Raw genomic sequence first — 12,732 nt, 5'->3', positions numbered from 1 at the left:
AGCTACGTTCCTTTCATATTGATTCTTCCAGAGTGCTCCATTCGTCTGTATTTTGACAGCTAATGCTCCAGAATGTTCCAGTAAAAGGCTAGCTAGCGCTCTGGCCAACAATCAGGAGCAGCATTTTTTTCTCTCTCTGGTGTGACCAGGGCAAGGGGTCAGCTGGTGCGGCTGGTCCAGTGGAGCTGAAAGAGGAGGAGCAGTGAGACTGTTGATGTCTGACCATAGCCTGTTAGAAAAAATGGCTGGGTTTGATCCCTGCTGCCTAACTGGCCTGGGGAACCAGTGGACACCTAGGCACCCCAAAGCTGGAGCAGGGGGGAGAGCAGGGGGGAGAAGGGTCAGCCCAGAGAGAGACAGGGTCAGTGAGTACAAGCTGCCCGCTGCATGCACTGTCTGTCCATACCTAGACAGGAGGAACTTGTGGCTTGTGCTAATTGTGGTAATGCATTCAAACCAGTTGGTAGTTAGTTATAATCCTAGCAGTATAGCTTGTTCTCTCACCTTGGCAGCCATTTCCCTCTGCGGTGCCTGTGGTGTATCCATAGGGACAGATGCAGAGGTAGGAACCATCTGTGTTCAGACAGTCCCCTTCTCCACTGATCACCCCAGACCGACACTCATCCACAGCTGAACAGGAGATTGAACTGTCCCATTTCCTCCAAATCCACGAGTGATACACACTAAGGACGTCCCCAGAGAGAGGGGGTCTGTGTGTGTCACAAATGACACTGACTCTTGCTAAATAGAAACGCAACATGTAAAATATTTGTCCCATGTTTCATGAGCTGAAATAAAAGATCCAAGAAATGTTCCACACACACAAAAAGCTTATTTATCTCAAATGTTGTGCACACATTTGTTTACTTCCCTGTTAGTGAGCATTTCTCCTTTGCCAAGAGAATCCATCCACCTGATAGGTGTGGCATATCAAGAAGCTGATTAAACAGCATGATCATTACACAGGTGCACCTTGTACTGGGGAAAATTAAAGGCCACTCTAGAATGTGCAGTTGTGTCACACAACACAATCCCACAGATGTCTCAAGTTGAGGGAGCGTACAATTGGCATGCTGACTGCAGGACTGTCCACTAGAGATGTTGCCAGAGAATTGAATGTTCATTTCTCTACCATAAGCCGCCTCCAACATCGTTTTAGAGAATTTGGCAGTACGTCCAACCTGCCTCACAACCGCAGACCACGTGTCATGTGGGCGAGCGGTTTGCTGATGTCAATGTTGTAAACAGAGTGCCCCATGGTGGCGGTGGGGTTATGGTATGGGCAGGCATAAGCTACGGACAACAAACACAATTGCATTTTATCAATGGCAATGCACAGAGATACCGTGACGAGATACTTTGGCCCAATGTTGTGCCATTCATCCGTTGCTATCACCTCATGTTTCAGCATGAAAATGCATGGCCCCATTTCGCAAGGATCTGTACACAATTCCTTGAAGCTGAAAATGTCCCAGTTCTCCATGGCCTCCATACTCACCAGACATTCACCCATTGAGCATGTTTGGGATGCTCTGGATCGACGTGTACGACAGCGTGTTCCAGTTCCCGCCAATATCCAGCAACTTCGCACAGCATTTGAAGAGGAGTGGGACAACATTCCACAGGCCACAATCAACAGCTTGATCAACTCTATGCGAAGGATACAGTGGGGAGAACAAGTATTTGATACACTGCCGATTTTGCAGGTTTTCCTACTTACAAAGCATGTAGAGGTCTGTAATTTTTTATCATAGGTACACTTCAACTGTGAGAGACAGAATCTAAAACAAAAATCCAGAAAATCACATTGTATGATTTTTAAGTAATTAATTTGCATTTTATTGCATGACATAAGTATTTGATACATCAGAAAAGCAGAACTTAAAATTTGGTACAGAAACCTTTGTTTGCAATTACAGAGATCATACGTTTCCTGTAGGTCTTGACCAGGTTTGCACACACTGCAGCAGGGATTTTGGCCCACTCCTCCATACAGACCTTCTCCAGATCCTTCAGGTTTCGGGGGCTGTCGCTGGGCAATACGGACTTTCAGCTCCCTCCAAAGATTTTCTATTGGGTTCAGGTCTGGAGACTGGCTAGGCCACTCCAGGACCTTGAGATGCTTCTTACGGAGCCACTCCTTAGTTGCCCTGGCTGTGTGTTTCGGGTCGTTGTCATGGTGGAAAACCCAGCCACGACCCATCTTCAATGCTCTTACTGAGGGAAGGAGGTTGTTGGCCAAGATCTCGCGATACATGGCCCCATCCATCCTCCCCTCAATACGGTGCAGTCGTCCTGTCCCCTTTGCAGAAAAGCAGGATGTTTCCACCTCCATGCTTCAGGGTTGGGATGGTGTTCTTGGGGTTGTACTCATCCTTCTTCTTCCTTCAAACACGGCGAGTGGAGTTTAGACCAAAAAGCTCTATTTTTGTCTCATCAGACCACATGACCTTCTCCCATTCCTCCTCTGGATCTGGGGGCGAAACACCTCTGTTATTTTTAATGGGCTAATTCAGACCTGAAAACCAGGGGTGCCTCCAGGACCAGGATTGAAGAACCTGATCCAGATGGTCATTGGCAAACTTCAGACGGGCCTGGACATGCGCTGGCTTGAGCAGGGGGGACCTTGCGTGCACTGCAGGATTTTAATCCATGACGGCATAGTGTGTTACTAATGGTTTTCTTTGAGACTGTGGTCCCAGCTCTCTTCAGGTCATTGACCAGGTCCTGCCGTGTAGTTCTGGGCTGATCCCTCACCTTCCTCATGATCATTGATGCCCCACGAGGTGAGATCTTGCATGGAGCCCCAGACCGAGGGTGATTGACCGTCATCTTGAACTTCTTCCATTTTCTAATAATTGCGCCAACAGTTGTTGCCTTCTCACCAAGCTGCTTGCCTATTGTCCTGTAGCCCATCCCAGCCTTGTGCAGGTCTACAATTTTATACCTGATGTCCTTACACAGCTCTCTGGTCTTGGCCATTGTGGAGAGGTTGGAGTCTATTTGATTGAGTGTGTGGACAGGTGTCTTTTATACAGGTAACGAGTTCAAACAGGTGCAGTTAATACAGGTAATGAGTGGAGAACAGGAGGGCTTCTTAAAGAAAATCTAACAGGTCTGTGAGAGCCGGAATTCTTACTGGTTGGTAGGTGATCAAATACTTATGTCATGCAATAAAATGCAAATTAATTACTTAAAAATCATACAATGTGATTTTCTGGATTTTTGTTTTAGATTCCGCCTCTCACAGTTGAAGTGTACCTATGATAAAAATTACAGACCTCTACATGCTTTGTAAGTAGGAATCGGCAGTGTATCAAATACTTGTTCTCCCCACTGTATGTGTCCTGCTGCATGAGGCAAATGGTGGTCACACCAGATACTAACTGGATTTCAGATCCACACCCCTACCTTTTTTTTAAAGGTATCTGTGACCAGCAGATGCATATCTGTATTCCCAGTCATGTGAAATCCATAGATTAGGGCCTAATGAATTTATTTCAATTAACTGATTTCCTTACACTAACTGTAACTCAGTAAAATCTTTGAAATTGTTGCATGTTGCATTTATATTTTTGTTCAGTATACTTTATTTATATTATCGGCATGTTTATTATATTACTTATCAGCATGTCTTATTTTGCTATTTTACGAGTGCCTTTCACTCATGTGTGCTGTGTTATTTATGATTGCCATTCTCACGTGTGAAATTGAGTTGAATTGCATGAACTATTTACTTTCTTTACAGGTTGTGCTGTGATTCTACAGATTGGCATGGACTATATTGACTATGAGACAGCTGTTGCCAATCCCTATCAACTCCTCCCTCCCTGAACTAAACACTAAACATGCCCCAGAACTAGAGACAAAAGGAAATGGACACTTACCTTCAACGCGCCATTCGACTTGGAACCCCTCCACTTCTCGCTGCACCTCGACCGCTGTCCCTATCCACTGATCAGCTGTGCAAAAAAGACTCCATTACACTCTCTATAACACTACTAAAGGAAAGTGCTTATGTCTAATGTGTGATTCCAAGCTGTAGGTCAGTACATGTTCTAATTGTATGTTTGTTGACTCCCGCGTCTACAGACACAGGGTACACGCCTGGCGCAGCTGCGAGAGGCTATCGACACTACAATACAGCCACCCCGACAGAGAGAGCGAGAGGACTTGTACAACGCTCACAATAGCACCATCTAAAGGAAAGTGCTTATTCCCGAGTATGTGAGTGCATTTCTACATTGTTGATCAGCACAGTCACTCAGTGTACTTTTTGTGTTCCCCGCCAAGAGTTGTCGGGGAACATAGTTTCAACGCCGATGTCAGAGCAACGACGTTATCATGCAACGGCAACGAAGCCACGGAGGGCAACCCTGCTCGGGCAGAGCTGAACGAACAAACCCTGCTCTGGGAGAGCCGAACGAACGTAAACCACTGCTCTGTGTGAGTGAAGTAACTCTGCAGCTGTTCGTTTTTCCCCTGGGCTCAGTGTTAAATTCTGGGCTATACCGCAGTCCTAACTCCTAGCCTTAAATGTTTCTAACTGGGCGCTTAGTAGTTTTAAACAGAACCAATCAACTAATGCTTTTTAAGATCTTGTACACTTAATTCTAATCATCAATAAATAACCTTTTGATTGTACTTACAGTGCCTTCAGGAAGTATTCATACCCCTTGACTTATTCAAAATGTTTTGTGTTACAGCCTGAATTAAAAATCTCACCCATCTACACACAATACCCCATAATGAAAGTGAAAACATGTTTGACATTGTTGCTAATTTATTGAAAATGAAATATAGAAATGTCTCATTTACATAGTATTCATACCCCTGAGTCAATACTTTGTAGAAGCACATTTGGGGGTGATTACAGCTTTGAGTCGTCTTGGGTATGTCTGTACCAGCGTTGCACATCTGGATTTGGGGATTTTCTCTCATTCTTTCTTGCAGAGTTTCTCAAGTTCTGTTAAGTTATATGTGGAGCGGCGGTTTTGAGCAATCTTCAAGTTTTTCCACAGATTTTCTAAATGGATTCAAGTCTGGGGTTTGGCTGGGCCACTCAAGGACTTTTACGTTCTTGTTCTGAAGCCATTCCAGCATTGCTTTGGCTGTATGCTTGGGGTAATTGTCCTGTTGGAATGTAAATCTTCGCTTCAGTCTAAGGTCGTTTGCACTCTGAAGCAGGATCTCATCAACGATTTGCCTGTATTTGGCTCCATTCATTGTTCCCTCTATCCTTACCAGTCTCCCAGTCCCTGCCGCTGAAAAGCATCCCCATAGCATGACGCCACCACCATGGTTCACGGTAGGGATGGTGTTAGACAGGTGTTGAGTTGTGCCTAGTTTTCTCCAGACATAGCGCTTTCCAGTCAGGCTAAAGAGTTACATTTTTGTCTCATCAGACCACAGAATATTTTGCCTAATGCCCTGTCTTTCACGTGCCTTTTTGCAAACTCCAGGTGTGCTGTCATATGCCCTTTTCTCAGGATTGGCTGCTGTCTGGCCACTCTCTCATAAATCCCAGATTGGTGAAGTGCTGTAGAGACCGTTGTCCTTCTGGCAGGTTCTCCCATCTCAGCCAAGGAACTCTGTAGTTCTGTCAGTGGTCATTGGGTTCTTGGTCACCTCCCTGACCAAGGTCCTTATTGTCCGGTTGCTCAGTTTGGTCAGACGGCCAGCTCTAGGCAGAGTCTAGGTCAGGGTTCTTCAATTCCGGTCCTGGAGGGCCGAAACACTTCTGGTTTTTATTTCTACCTGGTAGTTAATTGCACTCACCTGGTGTCCCAGGTCTGAATTAGCCCCTGATTAGAAGGAGAGGATGAAAAACAGAGGTGTTTCGGCCCTCCAGGACCGGAATTGAAGAACCCTGGTCTAGGTAGTTCCATATTTGGAGACCACTGCGCTCTTGGAAACTTTCAACACTCTAGAAATAGTTGTATACCCTTACCCAGATATATGCCTCATCACAATTCTATCTCAGAGATCTACAGGCAGTTCCTTGGACTTCATGGTATAGTTTCATTGATTAATTAATTAATTAATAGTTTCTGCTCTGACGTGCACTGTCAACTGTGGGACCTTATATAGACAGGTGTGTTTCTTTCTAAATCATGTACAAACAATTGAATTGGCCACAGGTGGACTCCAATCAAGTTGTAGTGAAAGCTCAAGGATGATAAAAGGAAATTGGATGCACCTGAGCTCAATTTGGAGTGTCATAGCAAAGGGGTTTGAATACTTATGTAAATGAGATTTCTGTTTTAATTTTCTATACATTTGACAAAATCTCTAAAAATATGTTTTCACTTTGTCATTATGGGGTATTGTGTGCAGATGGATGATTTTTTTTCAAATCCATTGTGAATTCAGGCTGTAATACAACAAAATGCGGAATAAGTCAAGGGGCATGAATACTTTCTGAAGGCACTGTACCTGTCTCTGTGGTTGTGTTTGCCGTGGGATCCTAGAATTCCGCTTTTGATGTGTTTGTGTGTGTACCTCTGCAGGACGTCCCTTCCACCAGCTCCAGGCCCGGGGGACAGGAGCAGCTGTAGGAGCCGGGGCTGTTGGTGCACTGTCCTCCCAGACACAGACCGCTGTCCTCACACTCATTGATGTCTGCCGAGCAGGGGACACAGAGGGGAAACACACACACACACCATTCAGTCCGTAATGTAGCGTGACACATTCACACCACAGCTGGCAGATCATTGGGTATTAATCCAAGTGGGTTCTCAGTTCATCCTCCAAATAATGCGGCCAAAACTTTGAGGAAAGTGTCACAACCTCCCACAAGAATATACATACATTTCATAGTTTACTTCAGGGAATTATGATGACTCATATCGCATCTGCCAGTGCTGGTCTACCATGCAGAGATGTGACTGACTACAAATATATTATCAGCATAAGAGGATAACTTCCAGCAGGAGTGAAGAGACATTAGTAAAAAAGTAGTACCTTCACAGGATAGCCCATTGGGCGCCAGCGTGAAGCCAAGGTCACAGGTCATACAGGAGTATGAGCCCTCTGTGTTGTTGCAAATGCCCATGGGACAGACCCCTGGGGACAGGCACTCGTTTATGTCTGAAGGAGAGAGAGAGAAAGAGATTGAGACAGAGAGGGGGAAGAGGGAAAAGAGAGAGAGCATCATAACATGAATGAGGTCAGATCAAGCCCGTCAGTCCTAGGAGACACCCTCTCAAAGCGCCCACAGCAACTGTCTGCCTCTGGCCTGATAACATGACTAATGGCTGAATGCAAGGAGTCAGTCTGCACGTACAGTAAGCAAAGCCTCCTTTATTAGCTTGCACTGACAGTGCTTTATTAAAAAGGGTGGAGAGATAGGCTAAGTATGCAGGACAGGCATCGATTCCAAAACAGCAAGCTATTACAGGTGGTGTATAATTACTGTATCAACAAACACTCCCTGGCTCTCTGTTATGTGATCATTGGAAATTCCTTGCTCTGGTACAGATTATATTTCTTATTGGGAAAATAGTGCAGGCCATTGTTAAGTGATTTGCCTGTGGGTCAACAGAGGAGTTCCACAGTGTGTGCTGGCTACATAGGCCGTTAATCTTTTCCTGGCACAGAGACATCCATTAAAATCCAATTAAAGTCTGACTTGGACTTGTTTCCAGGATTTTCCCAGAGCAAAACATTTAAAAAAGGAGATCTTCTTCCTAGTCTAAATCCACTCTTCCATTAAATAACATTGGATAATATAGGACTGGATCTGTACTCTTCCTCTTGGGGAGAAGAAGGGGAGGGTGGGGGTGAGTGTGTTCTAGAGGTTAGTTAGGCAGTCTTACCCTGGCAGTGGGTGCCGTCCTCAGACAGGGTAAAGCCAGTCCCACAGCTCCTGCAGGAGAAGGATCCGGGGCTGTTCCTACACAGCTGGCCTGGGCACACATTAGCCACCAAGCACTCATCCACATCTGAACAACAGGACAGAGAGACAGAGAGAAGCCCAGTTAACTACAGTTGAAGTCGTACATTTACATACACCTTAGCCAAATACATTTAAACTCAGCTTTTCACAATTCCTGACATTTAATCCTAGTAAAAATTCTGTTTTAGGTCAGTTAGGATCACCACTATTTTAAGAATGTGAAATGTCAGAATAATAGTAGAGAGAATGATTTCTTTCAGATTTTTTCTTTCATCACATTCCCAGTGGGTCAGAAGTTTACATACACTCAATTAATATTTGGTAGCATTGCCTTTAAATTGTTTAATTTGGGTCAAACGTTTTGGGTAGCCTTCCACAAGCTTCCCACAATAAGTTGGGTGAATTTTGGCCCATTCCTCCTGACAGAGCTGGTGTAACTGAGTCAGGTTTGTAGGCCTCCTTGCTCGCACACGCTTTTTCAGTTCTGCCCATAAATGTTCTATAGGATTGAGGTCAGGGTTTTGTGATGGCCACTCCAATACCTTGACTTTGTTGTCCTTAAGCCATTTTGCCACAACTTTGGAAGTATGCTTGGGGTCATTGTCCATTTGGAAGACATATTTGCGACCAAGCTTTAACTTCCTGACTGATGTCTTGAGATGTTGCTTCAATATATCCACATAATTTTCCTTCCTCATGATGCCATCTATTTTGTGAAGTGCACTAGTCCCTCCTGCAGCAAAGCACCCCCACAGCATGATGCTGCCACCCCTGTGCTTCTCAGTTGGGATGTTGTTCTTTGGCTTGCAAGTACTCCCTTTTTCCTCCAAGAACGATGGTCATTATGGCCAAACAGTTCTGTTTTTGTTTCATCAGACCAGAGGACATTCTCCAAAAAGTAAGATTTTTGTCCCCATGTGCAGTTGCAAACCGTAGTCTGTCTTTTTTATGGCGGTTTTGGAGCAGTGGCTTCTTCCTTGCTGAGTGGCCTTTCAGGTTATGTCGATATAGGACTTGTTTTACTGTGGATATAGATACTTTTGTACCTGTTTCCTCCAGCATCTTCACAAGGTCCTTTGCTGTTGTTCTGGGATTGATTTGCACTTTTCGCACCAAAGTAGCGTCTCCTTCCTGAGCGGTATGACGGCTGCGTGGTCCCATGGTGTTTATACTTGCGTACTATTGTTTGTACAGATGAACGTGGTACCTTCAGGTGTTTGGAAATTGCTCCCAAGGATGAACCAGACTTGTGGAGGTCTACAATTAATTTTCTGAGGTCTTGGCTGATTTCTTTTGATTTTCCCATGTTGTCAAGCAAAGAGGCACTGAGTTTGAAGGTAGGCCTTGAAATACATCCACAGGTACACCTCCAATTGACTCAAATGATGTCAATTAGCCTATCAGAAGCTTCTAAAGCCATGACATCATTTTCTGGAATTTTCCAAGCTGTTTAAAGGCACAGTCAACTTAGTGTATGTAAACTTCTGACCCACTGGAATTGTGATACAGTGAATTATAAGTGAAATAATCTGTCTGTAAACAATTGTTGGAAGAATTACTTGTGTCATGCACAAAGTAGATGTCCTAACAGACTTGCCAAAACGATAGTTTGTTAACAAGAAATTTGTGGAGTGGTTGAAAAACGAAGTGTATGTAAACATCCCACTTCAACTGTACATAGCTGAGCTGTAGCAGAGGACAGCATGCCTGGTGGAAAACATGACAGCGTGCCACATGTAATACTTTCGATCAGTTTATAATTGATATGGCATAAAGTTCCACTGTCAACACATCTATCTCTCCAGCTGATCTATCAGTGGGACAGGCTTACTTCAGCGTGTTTTATTTGAGGCCCATTTCTCATTCTTTTGAACACATGGTGCCGGAGGGATAGGGATCCAGGACCCAGTTATGATGTGATGTCTGGGAGTATTTTGGGATCTTTAGCTCAGGAGAGGGGCTTTGTGTCCAAGTCGTCACACCTGACGCCATTTACAGACAACCTGAGCCTGCTGTTAACACAGGCGATGTGTGGGAGAGAGGCCTGGCTGGACTCACACAGGGCCCAGTGAGGCGTTACCTGGCACACTCTCTCACATCTGACACACGCAGGGCAGAGGGCAGAACCTAACATGCTTACACAGCATACCATAACATACCTTCACAGTCTAGCCCATCCTCAGTCACTCTGTAGCCTGGCCTGCAGGTGGTGCAGATGAAGGAACCCTCTGTGTTGGCGCATGTTCCCCTGGGGCAGGTAGTGGGCAGCGCACACTCATCAATATCTGTTCCAATAAGTAACAAACAAACTCAGACTGGTCAGTAACATACAACTTCTTCAGGACAGATCATTAGATGTGGTTTCAGGGAGGATGGACGAACCTTCACAGAGCTCTCCATCAAGGGAGACGCTGTAGCCTGAGGGACAGGTGATGCAGGAGTAGGAGCCCTCAGAGTTGAGACAGATCCCGTTAGCACACACAGACCCAGACTGGCACTCATCAATATCTGGAGAGACACGCAGACCAGCACAGACATGATTTACTATTGATACAGTTGATACACGCAAAGGGCAAGTCTTAGAAGGCGTGGGCAAATGTGCCAGCTGGGGAAGGCTTTGACTGGACTCACCCTCACACCTCTGCCTGTCCTGGAAAACCCTGTATCCGTCCTTACAGCTGGTGCAGGTGAAGGAGCCCTCTGTGTTGGCACATACCCCTCCTAGACACATGTCTGCTTGGGAGCACTCATCCACATCTGGAACAAAGACACAGATTACCATGAAGAATGTACAGTAGGTTGCTACACACTGTCTGACATGGTAGGTGATGATAATTCAGTGTGTTGACTGAAACACTAAAGGTTGTACAGGTTACATACAGTACCTTCACATCTCTGTCCAGCCGCTGATCGCTGAAATCCAGGGCTGCAGTTCTTGCATGAGTAGGAACCTTCGGTGTTGGTGCAAATTCCCCCGGGGCACACATTAGGAGTAGCACACTCGTCAACATCTAATAAAACAATGATGAGGTATTAAAAAAGCCACAGAGAGCTCAGAGCTCAAAGAGAACAGTGTTATACCGTGAAGAGTCATATTCCACACATCTAATCCTTTACAGACCTTCACAGGCCCTGCCGTCAGGAGTGGTTTGGTAACCAGGGTTACAGCTGCACCTGTGGGAGCCATCCAGATTGACACACCTGCCATGGAGGCAGGCTCCGGGGAGCAGACACTCATCCACATCTGGAGAAAAGACAGTATGGAGGAGGACCTCGTTAAACCACCACTGCTCCTCACTGTTAACAACATTTATTGAAAGCCCCTGGACCTCAAAGACTTCTTCAGTAGCACTATTGCACCTTCAGAGAACTGTTACTTTAATACCAAACCTGGAAAATGTATGATGTGTGACTAATGTTTTCACAAACAAGTACCTTGGCAACTGTTCTTGTCCGAAGAGGCCTGGTATCCTTGGTAACAGTTACAGCTGTAGGAGCCTTCGGAGTTGACACACCTACCGTGGAAGCACACCGATTGGTCCAAACACTCATTGACGTCTGAGGGCGAGACAGGTCACTAACATTAAGGTCACCATGACAAGACAAAATTAGTAGGAATACACTGTTACTGTGAATGTTTGTCATTATCTATCGCCCTGCCTTAATCTTTTCCACTTCATGCGCTAAGTCAATACACATGATAATGGCAGAAACACTATATATCTTTTTAGAAACAATCATGCAGAAACATTGTTTTAAAGTAGACTCCAAAAGGTGTAAAACAAAAACTGTATTTCATGGATCTAAGCATGTGCCAGACAGCTCTATCTCCATTGTGTGGATCGAGCATGGAGATGTGTGTCTCTGTGTGTGTGAGTGGGCAGAGTTGAACTCTCTCCACACAGCTGTGCAGGCAGGTTTAGTGTGAGGTGAATGAGACAGTAGAAACAGACGGCTACAGCGCTGAAAACATCCAGTGGAACACAGGCAGGGCTTTGTGTGTGCCTTGCCTCGCCTGCGGTGGCTCTAGGCAGACATCTGTCAGTGCGGCCCAAAACGTTGTTTCTGCAATCTCCTGGCATCTCTGTCTTCTACGATAAGCCTGACATGTGACTGGAGCGGTTTTCTCTATCGCACCACCAATTAGGCTTATCCACGACGCAGCCAATTGGACTCCAACTACTGTCCAACACTCTTAGAAAAAGGATTCCAAAAGGGTTCTTCGGTTTTGTCTAAGGCAGATGCTGGAAACAAACATGGGGAACACACTCGCTGCTTGCATACATGGTCTCTGATTTAGCTGAGTTCCTTCACCATGTGGATATTAGCCTGTTGCTGGTCCTGTTAGTGGAGGTTTATTTAGCTCCTGTGTTCCACCACATTTACAGAAGAAGTGCCTCTCAGCAGCTAGTCATACTCCACATCATAACATAGAATGCTATGAGAGGATTGATTGTATGTGTTTAAAGACCTATTAGCAGAAAATAGTGGAGCTAATGTAGTATTTTCTTTGAAGGGAAAGTAATCAGATTGAAGTAATCAAAGAACCCATGAGGTAAGCTCGAGCCTTGTAGGAATCATTGGGAAGACATTTTAGAATGGGCAAAAAAAACTGCTTGAACATTAAGTTCACCTTTCACAGGTGAGTTCAGACTGGGAGAACTTGAATTTTACAAAATAATCACCTCAGAAGCTCAAATATTCAACCCTTTTCTGGATGAGTGGGGGCGGTGGTGGCGAGAGGGACAAGATGTCGCAATACCAGCCAGGAGAGTCTCTTACTTAACAGGAGCACCTCAAGGTTAGGGGGGTGCTACGCTTTATACAACGGGTGG

The 12,732-nt window shown here is 45.2% G+C and overlaps 1 protein-coding gene across 1 annotated transcript in view; it reads right to left on the bottom strand.

Moving 5' to 3' along the window:
• Positions 1 to 12,732, bottom strand: part of LOC121539749 (latent-transforming growth factor beta-binding protein 2-like) — a 157,378-nt gene that overhangs the window by 17,668 nt on the left and 126,978 nt on the right. Inside the window, exons 19-29 of the mRNA XM_041848457.2 lie at positions 11,333 to 11,455; positions 11,019 to 11,141; positions 10,783 to 10,908; positions 10,529 to 10,654; positions 10,280 to 10,405; positions 10,057 to 10,182; positions 7,818 to 7,943; positions 6,964 to 7,089; positions 6,502 to 6,621; positions 3,888 to 3,962; positions 505 to 741 (exon numbers count right to left, since the gene is read on the bottom strand). Of these exons, the coding sequence (XP_041704391.2) occupies positions 505 to 741; positions 3,888 to 3,962; positions 6,502 to 6,621; positions 6,964 to 7,089; positions 7,818 to 7,943; positions 10,057 to 10,182; positions 10,280 to 10,405; positions 10,529 to 10,654; positions 10,783 to 10,908; positions 11,019 to 11,141; positions 11,333 to 11,455 (1,434 nt within the window). The remainder of the gene's footprint in view (positions 1 to 504; positions 742 to 3,887; positions 3,963 to 6,501; positions 6,622 to 6,963; positions 7,090 to 7,817; positions 7,944 to 10,056; positions 10,183 to 10,279; positions 10,406 to 10,528; positions 10,655 to 10,782; positions 10,909 to 11,018; positions 11,142 to 11,332; positions 11,456 to 12,732) is intronic.

The sequence above is a fragment of the Coregonus clupeaformis genome, chromosome 25 (genome assembly GCF_020615455.1).
Source record: "Coregonus clupeaformis isolate EN_2021a chromosome 25, ASM2061545v1, whole genome shotgun sequence".
Taxonomy (NCBI): Eukaryota; Metazoa; Chordata; class Actinopteri; order Salmoniformes; family Salmonidae; genus Coregonus; species Coregonus clupeaformis.
The sequence above is the reverse complement of the archived record's forward strand: the minus strand, read 5'-3'. Positions and strand labels throughout refer to the sequence as shown.